Raw genomic sequence first — 20,772 nt, 5'->3', positions numbered from 1 at the left:
CATAACTAGCTCCAACAGCAACTCTGGCTAGGAGCAATCTATGTGGAAAAGCTCATAGAGCCGAGCTCATCTTCCATCATGTGCTACCACCTCCCGTGTGGACGTGAATGGATCTCTGGCTGCAACAACACCACCTGTAGTATAACCCACTCTCTTCGTTATGACCCCAACCACCCGATCCGCTTGGGACGCAGCACCTTGCCTGCCAGCCTGCCAAGCAAGGGGTTCAACTATTGGGAGAGGACCGTTCAAGCAAGGGGTTCGAGTATTCATTCGTCTTTCTAGGTTCATTTGTGTTCGCCATGTACCTATTTGGGTGCTACAACAATAGTAGAGTTGTTCCCCTTCTATATGTCCTGAGATAAGAGTATTGGTAGTCGTACTACCATCTCCTTGTGGCTCCTAGAAGGCTCCAAGAGAGCTGATGACTTGCTACACTCCATTGCAACTTTACCTAATCAATACACCACACTCATAGCACAAGATCACTTAACATGCACACGAATCACATCGAAGCATATAGACAACTCTTGACACATAACGGCATAAGAAGTTTGCCCAAGGGCCCATCTTGGGGGCAAAAAGTCATATTCACAATGCAAGACTGTATACAAAACCAGTCAAAAGCATGTGAGGGACTACATCTTGGTCTGCAAGGTGAGGGTCTAGCTATCAACGCACTATAACCCACATACTCCAATCCCCCTAGAAAATTGACAACATACTTCGAAGGCACGACCACCCTCACGTGCCTCATATCTATGTTCATGTGATATCCCCATCGTAGGCTTCAACAAAAAGCCAACAAGGAAGGGACTTCACCTACAAGCTAGCACCCAAGAGTGGGTATGGCACTCCCCATTTCAAGAACCTATCAAGTTTTTAAGGAATTTGAAGGGGTGAAAGTTCCTGAGTACGTGGTTTCCCCCATTAGAAGTGACCTTGTTCTCCATGGTGTGCTTGAAGTCTCGAACTAGGGTCTCCTAAGGATCTACCCAAAGAGATCTTGCTCTCTTCCTTACGGCACGTGCAAAACATGCACTTAGATACTATGTTGTATTAGTACTAAAAGTTTTGATCACTTTGAGTGATGCCATTATCAAGCATGGCAACAACCACAATGATGGCGTGTCTCACACCCTAATCTATTGGCTCTTTCGCCCCTTGCCTATCTTGCCCCTTTGATCCAAAAGTGGGGGTTCAATTTTATGGCTCAATCAAACCCTACAAGAAACACACATTTCTGTCTTGTCAAAGGCAACACCCCTAGATGGGCAAAAGTCACAACCTTCAAGTGAAGTCTATCACATCCAATGTTACATCTTTCATTGCACACTTGATGGCTTAGCTTGGATGTCTAGTTACATCAATAGATGGAAATCTTACAAAATCATATACCTCAACCATGCAACATTTGAGTCTCAAGTCACAAAAAATTCATTGATTTAGTATGAACTTAGCATGTTATAGTCTCTTGCAAAACATAGGCCTATGTAGGCAATGCTAATTTGGGTAAGATGCATGCAATGTCAAACACTAGGTACCTCAAAACTACAACTTTGATCACTAGTATGTGCTCACTTGTTAGTGTCACGAGTTATGCATTATGCATCACTTTGCCTTTGACCCATGAGTTGCTTTTGTCATTTGATTGCAAGCTCAATTCAAACTAGATGAGGGAGGAGAAAAGCCAAAAAACCTATGCAACCTACAGTGATACTAAGCTATTCATGTGGTTTGCTTGGATGCTATACATTTTGTTAAGACTATAGATTATGGTTGCCTAGATGCTATATGTTTACAAGGAGAGGACTTGCCTATGATTATAAGTTGTGGCCCTCCTCACAAAGAGAAAAACATTCAACATTGTATCCTAGGAGCATTACATAGCAATATCAAATTGACATAACATATCATTACAAAGACATTTTCATGAGCATTGCCAATTTTGTAAACTCAAAACTCAAATTTTTCTCTACCATTACATATGTGCCACTTTTTCGACTGACATTGTGAAGTTCATAAACTTTCTTGTGCAAAGACTACCATGGTATCTTCAAAACCTCGCAATCAACTTGATGCTAAGCCTCATGGACATTGCTTGTGTCTGCAAACTTAAACTTGAAAGAAGTTTGACAAATTTCCCTTGAATGTTTCTTAAATGCCCTGAGTTTTGCTCACATCCCTATTTGAAATTTCCTTGAAAATTGTAGAGCCATAGTAGGGCCATCGAGGTTACAAAAAATCCTAATAGGCATTACTAGCAACTTTTGAGAAGCAATTAGGAATTCCAAATTTTGAATGGTCTTTAAACCAAGCTCCACTATGGTGCTTGGCTGTTTTGTAAGAAGGCAATCTCAACAAATCAAATTGATCCCTTCTCAATCTTTAAATATGAGGCATGTAAGCCCCAACTGCAATGCTGCTGAGGAGAAAAGGACTTATATGTACACTTGAGTAAGGATTTGATAGTTTTTTCCTATAATTGTATAAGCTATACACAAATCAGAGATCAAGCCAGCCGCAATCGTCTATGAGTTTGCTGGTTACCGTTTTGCCAGCTTGGCCAATTCTTGTTGGACATCCTTTGACACCTGAATGAGTTGAACTCTGGTCGATTCTCTGGTTTCCTCATATATCCAAGCGTCACATTGCTTCTGAATCTCAGAAGCCTTTAGGCGGAAGTGTGCTCTAATGGCATCTTCAAAGATAGGGTCAGGCGTCTGCAGGGCAGGCAAGATTGAGTAGCAGAGAGTGTTGAGGCGTTGGTCTAGCATGTAGTGCCGCCCCCTCTGACATTGTCCGGAGACAGGCTTTTTATAACCTGGCTCATTGTAGTAAGGGTCAGCCACAAGAACAAGCGCCTGGATGGACACAAGCACTTGATAGAGGGTAGATTCTGCTGGGTTCCATGCTGGCCCACTCCAAGTGCCAAGCAGACTCAGGCAGACATGGCCACTGTCATACAAATTGGGATTAAAGCTCACCCTACCACCCCCGGTGGTAAGGAATTGCACCTTGGGAGGCTTGTGTGGGTAATCTTCACCAAACATTATGTCAAAAAGAAACACACCATTCTGATATGGGGTGTCTGCAGGGCCTATAATCAGAGCCCGCATCATGTCATACCGCTGCTCATCGATCCTTACAAAGATGGACGAGGCCCACTCTAGTGGGAGCGTGGTGCTGAGTTGTGTGATCTCTTCCACAATAGCCCGGGCACGCTTCTTGTTGACTGTGGCCTTATTGACCTTCGTGTTCTCATTCCGAAAGTAGTGGCTTGGCAAAAGAGACATTTCCCCAAACTGCAAATGCCCAAGGGCCTTCTTGTATTCAGCTTCAAGCATCTGATTGTGGTCCAGTGCTGATTTTTTTGAGCTGCCCGAAGTCGTTCTCTTGCAGAGTGATTTGATTTTATCATACTGCTCAGCACATCTGGAGCGTGTAGCTAGGGACTTCCATACCCGGTCATAAAAAAACCTGGAGGCATCAGGCAACCACTCATGCTTGTATGTCTGCACCTCCCATGATCTTATTCTACTCAGCAGGTGCATATATGTTTCTTTGATTTCAGCCATCAGAGCAAAACTTTCAGCACTTTGCTGGTCACACTCCTCGGAGCTACTATACTGCTCAAACCGGAGCTCGCCATGCAGCTTCAACTGGGCCTGTGTGTACAGTTTCCTGAAGTCTGCTATCACTGAGCCTGGTGTTTCCCATCGGGAAATATCTAACCAGCAGTCGTGCTTAGGCTGGGGGGAGCAGAGCAAAGGAAGAAGGGATGAGCTCTCAGACAAAATACGCAGGAAAGCCATCAGCTGCCGATAGAGGTTGCTCCGTGCCACAATGTCCTTGGCAGAGTCATTCCGCACCAACCATGTCAGTACTTGACGAGGCAGCTTGTGTGAGCATAACATTGCAACAATGGCCGGTGGTAGGAAGCTCATGTTTTTGTTATGCAAGTTCTCCAGCATAGTTGTAAGCTCACTCAGAGCCTCTTGTGCTTGGTAATCCACGGCATGTGTTGGTTTGATGACTCGTTGCTGCACAAAGGTAAAATCATCATCTTCTTCACTGTAATAATCATCATCAGATTCTTCAATATGATTAGACTCCACTTCAAAACCTCCAGTTGGGTTCTGTTGCTCCACAGAATTGACATTCATCAGCATGTGCTGGTCCAGGCCATGTTTGGCGTGATCTGCATCTAGGTTCTGATGGACATGGTCACCCTTCCCGAAAACCTCTTGTAGGCAGCCTGTAAGGCTCTGCAATTCAAGTGGTGCAGGTCGATCACGACCTCGTTTCTTACCACTCCTGCTGCTGCTTATTGACAATGAGTCGTCCTTAGCTGTTTCAACATAGGAGCTGTAAGCAGCACATAGCTTCAGTAATGAGCGTGCCATGTCAAAGCACTGTTTGAGGGAAGGATTACATTGATGAGGGTGCAGCTGTCGAGCAGCAGCAACCTCCGCAAGGATAAGGTTCTTTAGACAGTCACCACACTTTCTGCAGATCAAGCAGCAGCAAGACGGGCAAAGAGAGAGGTCTGAAGCAGCTGCCAAAGCTTCCCTGAGGGTTTCAACATAGTACGATTTCGAACGCCTAGCGCGACCACCAGAGGTGTTAAAGGCATGGCGTTTGGCAATCATCCCGATGTTTCTGTACTCGAGGGTCTCAAGGTCGTCAGGATTAAGCAGCAAGGATTCGGCATTACGTTCATGATTGCAGTTAGGGCAACGATGCAGGGCGGGGCAGAGAACATTCTGGAGCAAACCGAACACAAGGCAATCATCGAGGAAGCTCAGAATACCGGGCCCTAGGACGACTCGCAGGTCCTCCCGGCACAAGGGGAAACGACAACCTTCGGCCGGGCACGTGATGGGACCAGCTAACATATCATCAACTGTAACAATTTGCATATCGTCCGGCAGTGCAGGCAAGTTTAATGCGAGGAGCTGCTGTGCCACGGACCTCGCCAGACACATGCGGCAGAAGGAATGGTGGCATCCGGCCGACAATTGATGACCGCTGGATCGCGATACCAGGGCGGCGTTGCATGTGTGGCAGATCAGGGCCACGACGGAAGTCACGGCTTCAATCTTACTTGCCTCGGCGGACATGGCCGCCTCTAATTCCTCCTCTGCATCGATACCCCATCTGAGGGAACTCCCCTTCCGGCCCTTACCCTTACCTCGTTGGAAGAGTATGTTCCCGACGCTGCCCTTCCGCCCCTTCCCCTTACCTTGCAAGGATACATCCCCGACGATTCCCGAGCGCAATTTCCGACTCATGGTTCTTCTTCTTGGAAGCGCCTTCCTTCTAGGTTCCAGCTGAGGCTTGAGCCGCCGATGCCTCTGTGCCTCTTCCGCTTCCGCCTCCGCCTCCGCCTCCGCCTCCGCCTCCGCCTCCTCGCTTGCAGAGACAACTGCGCCCTTGAAGCATAAATAGACGCATTCAGCCTAAGCATCCGTAAGCGTCCTATAAATAGACCACCATTTTTGCCCCTATAAATAAACCAACGCTTTTCTCCCCTGTAATTTTTCTCGTTTGATTTTTAAAGAAATATCAAAGAATAATAATTTTCTCCTTTTAGTAAAATCTCTTTTCTTTCTTTTATATTCTTTGTATGATCTATCTATTTTTAAAAATCAAAGAATCATAATTTTCTCTTTTTAATATTTTTCTTTTGTCTTTTGTCATTCTCGTTTAATCTATGTACTAGTTGGCATTGCTCGTCAAGCCCAATGCATGGTTTTGTAAACTCGCAAAGCTCATTCTTTTTCTTCTATATTTTATATTTTAAGAGCTTTGCCTTGGGACTTCTAAACCAACCAAAAGATGTTCCTAAGCTTATGTGGCATAAGGAGGAGACGTTTGGTATTCAAGAAATAAAGAGGGGTTAAGGTCATATAATAATGAAAAGGAAAGAGGTGAGACTTCCAATCTTCTATATCTTCTCTATCTATTCAAAAAATGTTAGACTCGGCTATCCCAAGCCAAAGAAATCTTTGCCAAGGGCTTATGTGGCACAACATGAGAAAAGAAGACCCAAAATTTTATAAAATGATAACATAATAAAATGTGGGAAAAGATAAGGCTACTACAAACAAACCCAAAGTTTTATAAAAAGAAATATTAGATGACAACCCTTTGATTTCCCAATGATTGGAAAAGAAACTTCTAAGCTCTCATAACATACGTTATTCTCTTTTTCCACATGGCAAGTGGCAAGAAATGGAGTGTGTATTGTATGGTTCATACTTTAGCGTGAATGTCAGTTTTCTTCTTCCACTACTTCAATATGATGCCATCTTTGCCTACCACCTCCATTGCTAGGCATAAAGCCTCAAGCTACTCCTAAAAATGGCTTTTTTGCTACTATTGCTACTTCACTAAGACATATAGGTTGTCTTAATAAGCTCTCATTTACTCTAAATTTCCATACTTTTCTTCTCATGTTTGTATATTCATTTTGATAGGTACTCAACCCTCTCTATTGCATGGTCTTCTCCAAGCTGCAAGGAGAGTAGGTCTCTCTATCTACAATATAAAATTATTTCATTATTTTATCTACAAAGCACACACACACACACTCTCTCTCTCTCTCTCTCTCTCTCTCTCTCTCTCTCTCTCTCTCTCTCTCTGACTTAATAGACCAAATTATATTATGAACTATATGAATGTGTAACTTACAATACACTCATACACACTCTATGTCTCTCATTTTCTCTCTCTCTTCAATACTTGACATGAACAAGACTGATTTTGATTATGAGAGCTCAATATAGTTATTTTATGAATGGCAAGGTAAAGAAGGGATTAAGGCATTGTGAGGTAGTCCTTGATCATTGAGTGGTGGTCCTTGATTATTTTATAATCTTAGGGTTCTTGTGAAAACTAGACAAGAGCTCAAATCACAATGTTGAAACCAAATCTAAACCCCTAATCGAGAATTTCAAATATGCATAATATGTTTTAAGTCAAATATGCCTAATAAAAAGTGAGCAAGAGTGGAAGTGAAAGCAAGAAAGAAGCAAGAACTATAGAGATTCAAGCAAGAGAGAGCAAGATAATATGTGGGAACTCCAACCATCACTATGTGTGATGTGCATTCCCTGATTCTATTGTTATATAAAGAATAAAGAATAAAGTGGCAATGACAAGCAATTGCCACCTGCAGTGTATAAGTGTACAAATAGTAAGTACAAGTAGATATAGGCAACTAGACACATGTGGCCTTTGATCTTGAACAATCTCTTACTTATAGGTGATGTACCTGAGTATGGAAAAAACAAGAAAAAAGTGACAAAGTACAATGTACATATAAGTATAACAATACGGGGAATAAACATCATCTCATTCTACGCCCACCATCTTCATAAGAAAGGCATAACATTTCACTGGAAGACTGTTAATGAACAAATACATAGAATTCTCATCAATCGAGATCTTGAAAAGCTCTATCTGCTTGTCCTCAGTCACCTCTTTGATGAAGTGGTAATGGACCTCAATGTGCATGGTCTTTGCATGAAAGATCAGATAACATGCCAACTGAATAGCACGCATAGAGTCCAAATGTAATGTAAGAGTCATAGTATTACTAAGGTCTACCACTAAACAACCTAACCATAGGGCCTCCTTTGTAAGCCTCAGTGGCTACAATATACTCAACCTTCGTAGTAAACAACATTGTGCATTTCTACACCCTCGATATCCAAGAAACAATGCCTCCAACAAAGGTGAAGATATAGCCAAATGTGGACTTCCTACTATCTACATGTCTTGCATAATCAATGTCTATGTAGTCCACAACTCCAATATCCTAGCCACCATAACAAATGCACATATCTACGATGCCCTTAAGGTATCTCATGATACCCTTCATGGCATCCTAATATCGCATATCAGGTGTCGCTATATAATGAGCCACAACCCCCACTATAAATGCTATGTCACGTCTAGTGGCTATCATGGCATATGTCAAGGGTTCCACCATGGATGCATATGAGACCTTGGTCATCTTGGCCTTCTCATTATCTAATTGGGGACAATCTGCCTAACTAACTTGCACATAAGAAGGTAGTGGGCAGCCAATAGGCTTACCATCCTGCATATGGAACCGCTCAAAGACTTTATAAAGGTACTCTTTTTGTGATAGGTAGAGGAGTCCTATAGAGCAGTTGTGTGTAATGCACATAACAAGTATGTGAGAGGCATACACCATGTCCATCTCATAGCTATTCTTAGCTAAGTCTTCAAAGCATCCAGCTCATCATGAGTACTTCTATCAAATCAGCATGTCATCATGAGTACTTCTAGCAAATCTAGCTCATCATGAGTACTTCTAGCGAATCAGCATGTCATCAACATATAGCACCAAAATGATAAGTCTACCATCGTAGGCCTTCTTCATGTACAAACACAGATCCATATCACTACGGGAGTGACCTTGTGAATGCATAAAGGCATCAAGCTTATAATACCATCCCCTATGTGTTTGCTTTAGTCCATAAAGACTCTTCCTCGACTTGCACACTGGGTGTTCCCCACCTTTTTTCTCAAAGCCCTTAGGTTGCTATATATAGATATCCTCACACAAGTCCTTGTGAAGAAAAGCCATTTTCACACCCATCTAGTACAAGTCTAGATCCATCTACCCAACCAAGGCCAACACTAAGCATAGGGTAGTTATCTTGATCACATGAGAGAATATCTCATCAAAATCAACTCCCTTCTTCTCCTTAAAAAACTTATCAACTAAAATGGCCTTATATACTAGCTTAAGGCAACCATGGATACTCTTCAACTTATGCACCCATTTGCATGACAATGCATGTTTTCCATTGGGCAAAGTAACTAAATCCCATGTATGATTTTTTTGTAGTGAATCATACTCAAACTCCATGGCCCTCTCCCAAGAGTGACTATTACCTCTGCACATAGCCTCTTCATAATTGAGAGGGTCATCGGCATCTATCACCATGATATAATCCATAGAGGGCTCAAAATGATCAAGAGGATGTGAGGCTTTGGTGGAGCATTGTGGGACTAGCTGTGGGTCCTGTATGGCCTATGGCTGGTCCTCTCTATCCAACATCATGATCTTGTACAATAGGCCGATCTTGGGCTACTACATCATCAACAATTGCAACAAGTTGTATAATTGGGGCTAGCTATATTGTAACATATGGCTCCTCTTGAAATATTTCCCTATGTATCTCAACTCCCTGCTCTGGCTTCATATGCATCTTTTTCTCATGGCATACGATATCATGGTTGCTATGGATAACCTTCCAATCCTACGGATCGCAAAGGTGATAGCCCATCTCACCTACATGACCATATTCAATAAAGATACATTTGACATACTTCGGATTTAGGTTATTGCATTTGCCTTTGGGAATATGACAAAAAGCCTCACATCCAAAGACACACAAGTATGCATACAAGGGAAGTTTACTAGATCATATCTCCTTTGCAACTCTACCACCAAGACTATGCATGGGGATCTATTAATTAAATGAACATGAGTAGTCAAGAGGTAACAAATACTGCGAATGAGTGAGTACTTCCATTTCTTTAAGGGACATATACCCAAGACGGTGATGCCAAAGAGATACATGAGGAAGATCAATCACAGCCAAGACATGGTCAATAGATATAAATACAAGTAAAAGTCATAAGAGTTATCAATCTTGACACCTCTAGGAAAATTAAAACTATCACCAGTATATACAAGGATATAAGTTGTCAATCTTGGCACCTCTAGGAAAAACAAGACTGTCACGAGTATTCTTCCATGTAGAATCACCAAAAGGGACATGGTACCTATCATCATCTAATTGTCGAGTGGAGATAAGGCTTTTAGTCAAAGTTGAGACTTGACATGCATCATGAAGCACAAATGGAGCACCAATATCAAACTATAATCTCACATCACCTATGCCAATAATATACAATGTAGTGTCATCTCCCAATCTTGTATCTATGATAGTGTGATAGGTATAAAACCAATGATGATGTGGGGTAACATGAAATAAATCCCCCCAATCAAGAAGCCAACACTAAAAGTAAGAAGAGGGAGCATTGGTCAATTGAGTAACAACAAGTATGTAAGCATCTGAGCTAAACTCCAAGGCATTTATCTCTTCTACCTTAATATTGGACTTAGGAACAATGCTGCATCATCAAAAGATTTGTCATTATCATGCACTTTTCCTTTGCCTTTTTCATGCCTATAATTGTGCATCTTATGGCACTGCAATCTTTTGGACTCTATTTCCCACAATAGTAACAAGTAAGAGAGGACTTAGGACCATGAGACTTATTTCTTAATTGCTCACAAGACTTAGACTTGCCCGTGTTGGGTTGTGAGTCTCTACTACAATTATTATTCCCATTACCACCTTATTTGCCTCTCACTGCAAGTGCAAAAGAAGTATAAGCTCCATCAACATTCTTATTATTTTCTTTCTCATTAAGCAAAGCACCCTCTACATCCTTGAGCTGAAAGCCACCTTTAGGAGGGTTTACACTCATAGCAATGCGAAATGTATCCCAAGACTCAAGTAGTGTGACATGGAAGAAAGGAGACTCAATATTCTCCTGAAACTTAAGACCTTATGAAATAAGTTGGCTAAAACTGGAATGAAAATCATTTAAATGAGAAGACATAGACATCCCTTCCTTCATGCAAAGGTCCATGAGTTTCTTAATCCAACATAGCTAAGTTACAGGACGCTACTTATTTTGGAGATCACAAATCTTTTTCCATAATGAATAAGCACTACCCTCAATCTCAGTGATATTGAATTATACTTGCTTTGATAATGACAAAATGATGGTAGGCTTGCATAGCTCATCAATCTTTTCCTATCCCCCTACATCATAAAATTCTAGCTTTATGCCATCTAATTTTAATGGCTTGACTTGCATCTTTTGCGCCAATACTTGTCAAATCAGAGTCTTCCAATATTGAAAGTTATTGCTATCCAACTTCTCTATGTTGAAGATAGCACGATCATTGGAAGGATTTGAAGGGCGTGCCATTATGTGTGCCAAATAAAAAGAGTGTGGGCTATTGTAATAATAGAAAAGCAATCTCAAGACCAAGCCAAAAAGTGTGCAACAACAAGAAGATCGAGCCAATACACTGTTGTCCACAAGGAGGAAGCACTATGATGTTGAATACAAGTGTCTACTTTCAAAAGAACTGCTCAAAATTGATTTTCAATTTGGCTAGCCATAAAACTATAGTAAATCATCATGTAACCATAGGAAAATATGATAAAGAGTAAGCTCCCATTACCAAGAAGATCCGACTAGCAACCAGAACATACGATGCAACTAGTAGTGTAAAGACAAAGCATAAACCATCGAGTATCAACAAAGACCTTGAAAACATCCAAGGTATTAGGTACATAGATGCATATCACAATGCATCACAAGCATGTATCTACCACTAATAACCCATTGAAAATAAGTGTTACAAGGTGTCCAAGTCAAAGGCAAATCAGTCCACAATCATAAACTCTATATTGAGAGTGTATGCATAAACCAAGAGAACACAAGAGAGTGTCTGGTGACACAAATAAACTAAGCTTTGTGCAAAAAAATTAAGTACTCCCATTGGAGCAAAAACTAACAAAGTAGCAAAGAAAGCTCAATGCATAGAGCTCATAGCATCTAGGTGTCCACAAGATATTGTATATACATCCAACAGAATAAATCTTCAATATGTCTTCAAGCCTACATGTGAAAATCATTGAAGGAAGTCACCATTTTTCAAATGCAACCAATCAAGTTCAAATCCAAGATGTAGATCTCAACACAAGCATATGTAGGCATAAATAACAATGCCAAGCTTTAACATAACCATGTCGTATACGCGAGCAACATGTATGCATTCAATATATACACATTTATTGTGAATGCTTGCTATCTTATTCTGTTATATATAAAACATATAACTAAAAACTATACAAAATTAACTCTATTGGTGCTCATGCATATAGTTCTTGTTGTGCTCTTCCTTTTGAGCTATAGAGCATCTCAATCTAATAGCGTATGCAAAAGTTATGGCCAACTATGATTGTTCTATAGTTTTAAATTTGTAAGTTTTAAGGTGTTTGTCAAGAACCAAATACAAGGTGCAAATAAATTATAGATTATATATATTATTGAGCAATCAGTTAAAAAGGTTGCTCAGTTTATTATTGTGCGCATCTTGTGAAGGCTTGCAGAAGTTTTGCTTGATGTTTAGTAATCAATTGTGTCATAATGGCTGAGAGCATTGGAAATCCTATATTATTGAGAAGCTAAATGAGAATAACTATCCATCATGGAAGTTTCATGTGATGAAATTCCTTATTAGAATATGCCTCTTTGAGCTTTTTCAGGTGAAGAAAAGGAACCAAAGCTAAAAGATCCTATGACTATAGAAGAATTAAAGGCGTGGAAAGAATGAAATGCAAAACACAAAAATGTAACATTAGGAGAAATATGGACTCTCTTTTTTGCCCCTTAAGGAGTGAATAAACAAATATAGGCCTAACCAATGAGAGAGCTGGGATTCTAGATTCATGTAACATGAATCTTCTAGCCATATCTTGGCCCAAATCTTCCCTTAGCAATAAAATAAGGGGAAATGTGGGGACTACAATGCTGTCACTTCCTGGAAGTTTGTGCCTCTAATTTTCATTTTCTTATTTTTTATGTTTGACTTTTCTTTTCTCCTCTTTTCAGTTTCCCCCTCTTTCTTAGGCAGAACTCAAATTTGTCATATCTCTTTCCCCACTTCTTCTTTCCTGACGAAATTTTATAGCCTCACTATTGCTTGCCCTATCTGTAACCTTGTAAAATTTCATTTGCTCTGCACAAGCACAGAGAGAGTTTCACGTGTTTTATGAGAGCAGAGCTTGTTTTACCAAAGCCCTAAGATTCTCTTCACAAAACTCTACAGGTATATTTTTCTCTTCCATGGATGTTCTATGGTAAAGTTTTATCTCGTTTGGAGAAAACCTGTGCAAGTTATGTGCATTCTCTGACATGTAATTTCTTTTGTTTTGGTGCTCTAGGAGTCTCTTACAGTCAAGAACAGTGATATTTTGAACACTCAACTTATTCTTCAACATCTTAGGGTTTCTCTATAAACAAAGTTACAGGTATATTGTCTTGTTTTTTTGTTGCTCCACTCGTTTGGACAAAATGTACACAAGTTATATTCATACTAAGCTTTCCTTTGTTTTTATACTCCAAGAATCTCTGAGGGTGAAGAACAATTATTTTTTAAGAACTCAACTTCTACAACATCTTTGGGCTTTTTTGCAGAGAAAGCCACAGGTATATTGCCATTTTTTACTGTTGTTCCATGGTTAATTTTCAATGCATTTGGACAAAGCCTATATAAGTTATATGTATGCTTTGACCCAAGATTTCTTTTGTTTTTGTACTGCAGGAATCTGTCAGTGAAGGAACAATGGTCTTGCTATAAGTCAACTTCTTGTTCAACATATCTGGGGATCTTTGTGAAAGAAATTACAGGTACAATGTTTCTTTTTTAAATTGATCCATTCAAATTTAATTTCTTTTGGAGAGAACATTTGCAAATTATACACATGTTGATAGGTAACTTTTGTATTTGGTTGTTACAGATGTCTTCACATGGAGGAAAAACATCAGTAGCATACTTGCAGTGGAGGTCTTCAATAGGAAAGATAATGGCGGTAATTGGATTTGTGATAAGTATTATAAGTTGGATTGGATTTTGATGCACCCAAGTACGTGAGGGAGTTTCAAGGTCAGGCATAAGGAACCCTAGCAAACATTGGAAAGGTAGAATTCTAGAGTTCAGAAAAGTGTTTAATGGCACAAGCGCAGTAATAGAAGTGTTGATTCAACATGTTTATATGCACAAACAAATCTCTGTACACAACAAGAACAACATTGCAAATTATAAATAAAACAGTAAGTTGTTAAATTTTATCATTGATTATTCTTTTGTATCAGAGTTGTTTTTAAAAGTCTTTGCAGTATTCTAATTCAGTCTTGTTTGATTGACAACTCTATATCCATCGACTTTGCATGAATGGCATAATGTGGAATGTTTAAGAGGCAAGATACATGTTTGGCATGAAGAGATAGGTTCTTTGATCTATGATAATAACTTTGCAAGTCAACTTGCCACTCAAAATATCTTTTTTTATAATTCATTGTATGTGGTAGAAAGCCAGAGATTGCAGCATGTCCCATTGCCACCACTGTCTAGTGGTGAATGGTTGATTGGTAGCTTGGAGTTGTCAGGAGCTTGCAAGTCGAAGATAAAATCTGACATCAATAGTGCTATGAAACCTACCACAGGCTCCAAAGATGTGCATCTTAGTTGGTTTATTCCATTCTCATTGTTTACACATTTGTTTGGTTCATGTGATGTTTTGAAGAAAACAAAGATTACTTATCAATGCAAGTGTCCATCCGAGGAATGGATGAGTCAGCTATTTGGTGAGTCTTGGCAAGTCAAAATAACACATTTTGATGAGATGATTGAGGGCAGGGTCAACCAATCTGATCTTACATTCAGGTAAAACTTTTTTACTACTTTGCATACCTTGATTTAATTGACATAGCTCTCACTTAGATGAATTGTTGTGTTAGTCGCATTCACTTACCATTATTTTTGTTTTTATTACAGGTATTTTATTGCTAGACAAACTCTATGCGTTCGCTTTCGATATAGAAGATGGTGACTTTTGCGAGGGGAGTGAATCAGCTTGGATCAAGATACTCGAGATGAGACACATATAGCGCTTATAGATGTGGTAATCTTGTGGAGTGGTCATAAGACTTTCGTAGTCAGCGCAAAGAGTCATTGGCCCATTTATTTTCTGAGACAAGAAATCCAATTAATATCCAATGAGCCCCTCTGCAACTTCTATTTCAAGTTAGATAATAGAAACATCAGGACTCGTAGTGAGCAATCCATGACATGTAAACAATGTGCTTCTTCACATATCCTTGAGATAGTGGAATCCTTGTAAAAAAAACTTTATAAAGAGCGAATACATACCTTTTTTGAACTTCTGAGTACTTTAAATTTTAGTTTACTGTGATCCAAGCGTGCGATAATACATACTGTAATTACGCAATCGTGCAGGTAAAAATCATAATTAAATTTCAGGCTAGAGGTCTATAATCTATAGAATATTGTCTTTGCATAATGATATATTGTAGCGCATCTCTGTTGCTCGTTTCTTAAATTTTAATATTAAATTGGATCCAAAGGGATTTTGAAGGTCTTTTAGATTTATTTTCTTTAAAAAATATATATATTTTCTCTCATTAGACTTGAATATACTCAGTGATCAAAATATATTCGAGGATATAATAATGTAGAATGAAGCGTTTGTCTGTATGAGTAATTTTAACAGTGACTTTAAAGTACTGAAATAAAGAAACTAAGGTAAGAGTTTTAATTTAAAACTTTAGGGTTAATAACTTTATAAAGAACCTTTATTTAAAACCCTAGACACATAAAAGCTATAACTCCAAACTCATTTTCACTTTCATTCTCCACTTCCCTACACTTGTGATCTCCTTTCTTCTCTCTTTGTGTGCCATGGCTACCACTCCCACCTTCGCGGCATGGATCAGCTCCACACGCTACGCGCACATAGGGGACTAGATATACCCTAGGTTTTGCATAACCTTGAGTCTAGAGAGCTCGCTTTCCACTATAGACCCTGACTCTAGTATACTAACATCATTTTATGATGCAGTGAACTCTCTCACTTGCTCTATTTCCGACTCCACTCTCAGGTGGGTTCCCATGGATTTTTTGTATAGTTTGCGTGCCGGATCCAGCCATGCAAAGGTGATAAGTCGAGCCTTGGTGCATGTGGGGCAACATCTTTGCTCTAGAGCAGTGCCCACCTCGTCACAGGTCCACATCACGATGGATCTCATTGAGAGGGATGCCACCTTTGCCATATATGTTATGTGCACTGAGGTGCAAGAGGATAGTGACAAGGACATCGACGCACCCTCTCGGCCACAACTAGAGTATTTTGAGAGGGAGCCTGAGGAGATCACTCTCGATCCAAGTGTTGAGGCAGCACAGAGCTTGGCCATTGTTCACCCACCTCCCTGCCCTGATGAGATGCCCACGAGCGAAGAGCCACCCCTCGCTTCTGTCCATGCTATCACCATCGAGGGGGTGGAATATCTACTCATGCAGGATGTGCTAGTGGTGCGCAGATCAAATGTTGTATGCTCGCGTAGTGAATGCCGGAATGTCCCCAAGAACAAAAGAATTCTACTTTTTGCACAAAACTCAAGGTAAAAAGCATGCACGACATGAACAAGAGACCAATTGGGTGCAATCTCCCCCCATGCCTTGTGTGAGCGCTCCACAAAGCATGTATTTTATGTATTAATCATCTTCAAGCTCAAATAATAGCCCAAATTACAAAATAGTACGCTTTTGGCTTTTGAGTTTGCTTTAGCACAAAATAGAAATAAAGCTAATGGGCAGGCGCCCAAAGAGTCAGGCGTACCCAATACAATGTCCAAATACAAATATCATAATCGTGCGCCCATGCACATACAAAATAATAAATAAATATCCAACACCTCAATAAATAGGCGCGACAAAAAATATGCGCCATGCCTAAGGTATGCACCCATCAAAATATAAGTGATAACTCGAATATACGCTATCCTCCAATGCTTTCCTCTGCCACTGCTGCTATCTCTACACATCAACTGAAGCATTCACAATCGTTAGTAAAATAATACAATTAAACCGATAAAAGTGAATACCTAGCAGTCTTCAACTACATAAATAAATCAATTGGTTAGAAATCAATCCTAACCTTAATTTATTACGAGTGCGCACTCTAAACTCATAAACGTTTATTAATTTAATATGTATTTTACGGAATCACCCGCTATGGAATCACCCATGTACACACTAAATTAATGAAACGCCCGAAAAGGATAGGCGTCCCCATCAACTTCTCACACAAAGAGTCCACTTTGTGTATGAGCCCCGGTCAAAAAAGTTTACGGAATCCACCGTAAAACCTCACGGAATCCACCGTGGCATGGAATCCACTGTGAAATATGCCTCCTGGCATTAGCTAGAGTTGTTGGAGCTAAGGGAAGAAGAGATATATTGTATCATGGTGCATGATGCACCTAGTGATTTCATAGATTTTGATTTACAAGATGCCCCAGCACATGTTGATGAGGTGGCTCGTTATGATAGCACGAACATCGATGACATCTCTGCCATTGTGAGCATCTAAGAGAAAATTGAGGATGCGGCGCCACAGTATCAGATCTCTGATGAGGAGTTTGAGTGGTTGTAGGAAAGCCTTTTTGGTCCTCGACCCGACTATCCAGTGCCTACCCAGGAGAGAAACGAGTGTGGCCCAGTGGTGGCAGGAGCAGACCTGGATGCTCCATTACAGCGGCAGATAGATGATGCAGAGAAGGAAATGTTCTCAGTTTCCTATGAAACTTAACCAGTAGGGCCTCTAGGGCATCGGGAGCCACTGGGCCACACTCGATGCCCTAGAGGCCCTACTGGTTAAGTTTCATATAAATATGATGTATATATCTTCAGCACACTCCATGCATAGTGAGTCTGATACTGAACTTGTGTGATGCAGGAGATTGTCTATATAGATGAGTTTTCATCTAGGCAAGGTGGCCAATCTGGTAGCCAAGGAAGGGTGCAAGACTCAGCATTGAAGGAGTATGTTGGGAAGCTTTTCAATGACATTATTGTATTTCATAAGACATGCTCCCCTGCTTTTGCTGAGAACTTCTTGAATTTGAGGGCACTAACAAAGGCTGGGCCCTTCAAGACCATCCTGACCAACTCCAGCCTAGAGAAAGTAGTGTTGCTTCGACGTTCGAAGCTGCTCTACTTATTCACAAGTACTAGGTCTAGCCCACTTTTCTCCATGGTGGCCCGTGGCATGGTTGTCGGTGTTGAAGACCCCACTGTCATTAGACAACAACTATTGGGGCAAAATGTATTGTTGCCTATGATAAAAAATAGCTCTGACCATGGGGAGCCTAGCTCGAAGAACCCTAGGAGAGACTAGATGTACTTATTGCCTAATGATATCGCATTATCGATGTAATGCACTTTGTAATCTTCTCTTCAAGTAATGAAAACCGATGTTTGTTGAATTCACGTGCAATGTAGTTTGTGATACGTGTCGTTTACTATTGTTTTTTACTTGAATGTTACATTTATTTGTCGAATTTATTTGCAATACGATTCATACCCTAAATTTAATATGCAGTGCTTTATCAAATTCATGTGCAACATGTATTTGTTCGAACGCATGTAACGATAACTCAACGACGTAAATAAAATAAATAACAAGTGACTAAACAAAAATAAGACACACCAAAAAATTTGTATTCATATTAATAACAATTTACATGGGGTCCATTACAACCAGGGCTTTACAAAATGTCTTCAGAAGCTACATTCCATGTGCTTTAGAGTTGTACACCCCTATCCTTGTTGACCTCCGCGAGGACTATCTTTCCATTTCCGAAAGAACTTGCATCCCTATCGGTGACGGTGACCCTCCTTGCATGCACCGCTGCATAGACCAAGTCTCCAAACAAGTTGATGAGGTAGGGTTCAGCAGCTTCTTGTAGTGCAAGGAGGGCCTGGGCAGTCCAGTGATCGGGTTGTTTCGTGCGTGATGTATCTGGAAACTAGGTCTTGTTGTTCCTAATCAGTATGCCCTCCATGATCTCCCGCACCAACTTCTGGAATGGAGCCTTCAGTATCAGGAGGTGAGTAGTCTTCTGGTTGTGGCGGATCTCGCAAAGAGCCACTGTGCCTGGCTTCCATCGACGCTTGCGATGCTGGCATCGTGGTGGTGGAACTGGAGGACGTGCCTGCTGTATGGAATTTCCAGGGGGTATCTCCGGGCCGCTTGCTTGGTGCATACCATGTCTTCTAGGAGAGAGAACTTAGAACTCAAAAGTGAAATGTGTAAAATGAGGTGAAACTTTAAACTTATAGCCAAACTTTTCCAAAACCCTAAAAGTTTAATTAATGAATCCAGGCTTTGGAAAAATATCACCAGTGCTCCGATTGACATGAAATTTTACCTGTGGACTCCTCAAGGACACATCAACCACCCAAATTTTTTTTGGCCCCAATAGAAGCCTCTGGATAACCTATCCAGAGACTCGCGTCTGGGGCCTTGAATCTAGGGATTCAGGGCCCCATACGCGAGCCTCCGGACAAGTGACCCAGAGGCTTTTGATGGGGCCAAATTTGTAATATAAATGAGTTTTTCTGATGCCCAGCATGAGGGTGAAGTTTCACCAGATTCTGATTTATAAATTTGACGGTTCAATCTTTTTTTGAAAATGCGTTAACTGGATTATACTGCACTGATAATAGAAAAACTCACCAATGAGTGTGCACAACTGCAGATTAAATGTATTATCAACCTCGCAATGCGAAACATTGGAAACTTAAAAATTCACAAAAAATAAATCATGGGTAAAATGGAATATCGCATATCGGATATAGTATTGCCAAACCACTAAATACAGTAAAGATATAGTGCATCGGCCCATGTACAACCGATCACCGATGTGTACGTGGTTGCACATTGAATTTATCCTCAACAAAACTACTTACAAAATTGGAAACTTGAAAATTCACACAATGCGAATCATGGTCAAAATAGAATATCACATATCGGATTTAGCATTGCGAAACTATGAAATACACAGTAGATAGTGCATCGCACCAAGTACAACTAGAGCTAGGGAAAATTTTGGTCCATTTTGCAGGCCACTACTATCAAATACTTGAAGGTCTACTAGAAAGATAACCCAAAACTAAGCTCCTTACAATCTACAACCAAACCTGAGCTAAAAACATAGATCCAATTACAAGGTAGCTTCTCAAAGCATATTGTTGACATTAAGATTAAATTCATCCTTGTTATTGCAGATCCAACGAAGAAGAACCAGATCTATGGGCTTAATACTAATACGTCGAGCATGAATGGCTAAAAGTTGACCATCACTCATTAGATCAATCAAGTAGCTTTCAACTGCTTCTTGGAGAGCAAGCAAGGCTTGGCTTGACCATTGCCACACATTCCTTGCCTGGTTCCTTGAAAAGAACTTGTGATGATGCCCTGACTGTAGATTTTGCAGTATTTCTCGCACTAACCTGGAGAATGGTGCCTTAGGAATAATCAAGTCGGCACTCTTCTGGAATTTCCTTATCTCATGTAGCACAGCTGTGCCTGGTCTCCATCTTCGCTTCTTATGTGTTGGAGGGCGTGTATTACGAGCTGGAGCAGTAGTGGGAGGTGGAGCAGTTGGAGCATGTGGACCACCATTTCTGGACAATGGCGAACCATCATTATCGACTACACCAGGGCCACCATTGTTGGCCACAATAGCACCACCATTATTAGCTGCAGTAGGGCCATCGTTATTGGTCATCACCAGGGGATCTTTGTTACTCACAGTATGCTCACTAGATTCAGAAGAGTCTTGAGCTCTTGCTCTCGCAAGCGCCTTTTTGATAGGAAGCTTGGAACGTGCCATGGCTGTGATGATGAAGGATAGAAAGGTGGAGGGTAGAGTGAAGAGCAATGGCAAAAAAATGAAAGGAGAGACAACTTAAATATGAAACTTTCAAACTTACTGTGGTGTAAATGAGTTTTAAATTTATCATTTCATTTCATTTCTCCACCCCATCCCTAC

General features: G+C 40.5%; 1 protein-coding gene across 1 annotated transcript; it reads right to left on the bottom strand.

Annotated features, from left to right (window-relative positions):
- Nucleotides 1–2,039: 2,039 nt before the first annotated feature.
- On the bottom strand, nt 2,040–18,883 carry LOC148036163 (uncharacterized). Its single transcript, XM_087678889.1, has 3 exons — nt 18,797–18,883; nt 18,550–18,696; nt 2,040–5,462 (listed from the first exon to the last, which is right to left on the bottom strand). Exons 1-3 carry the CDS (start codon nt 18,881–18,883, stop codon nt 2,547–2,549), a joined length of 3,150 nt encoding a protein of 1,049 aa, XP_087535015.1. The 3' UTR covers nt 2,040–2,546.
- Nucleotides 18,884–20,772: the final 1,889 nt, after the last annotated feature.

Source organism: Lygodium microphyllum, chromosome 5 (genome assembly GCF_053477565.2).
Source record: "Lygodium microphyllum isolate KBCC chromosome 5, Lygodium_microphyllum_v1.1.10, whole genome shotgun sequence".
NCBI classification, from domain to species: domain Eukaryota; kingdom Viridiplantae; phylum Streptophyta; class Polypodiopsida; order Schizaeales; family Lygodiaceae; genus Lygodium; species Lygodium microphyllum.
Note: the sequence above shows the minus strand (reverse complement) of the source record. Positions and strands in the feature narration are given on the sequence as shown.

Excerpts from the sequence above, each read along its gene's own strand:
- LOC148036163 (XM_087678889.1), bottom strand. The coding sequence starts at position 18,883 with ATGGAAGCCAGGCACAGTGGCTCTTTGCGAGATCCGCCACAACCAGAA. Across the intron at positions 18,697-18,796 it reads CTGAAGGCTCCATTCCAGAA|GCCCTCCTTGCACTACAAGA; the intron begins GTTGGTGCGGGA and ends TGGACTGCCCAG. Across the intron at positions 5,463-18,549 it reads GAAAGATAGTCCTCGCGGAG|GCTGAATGCGTCTATTTATG; the intron begins GTCAACAAGGAT and ends ACGGATGCTTAG.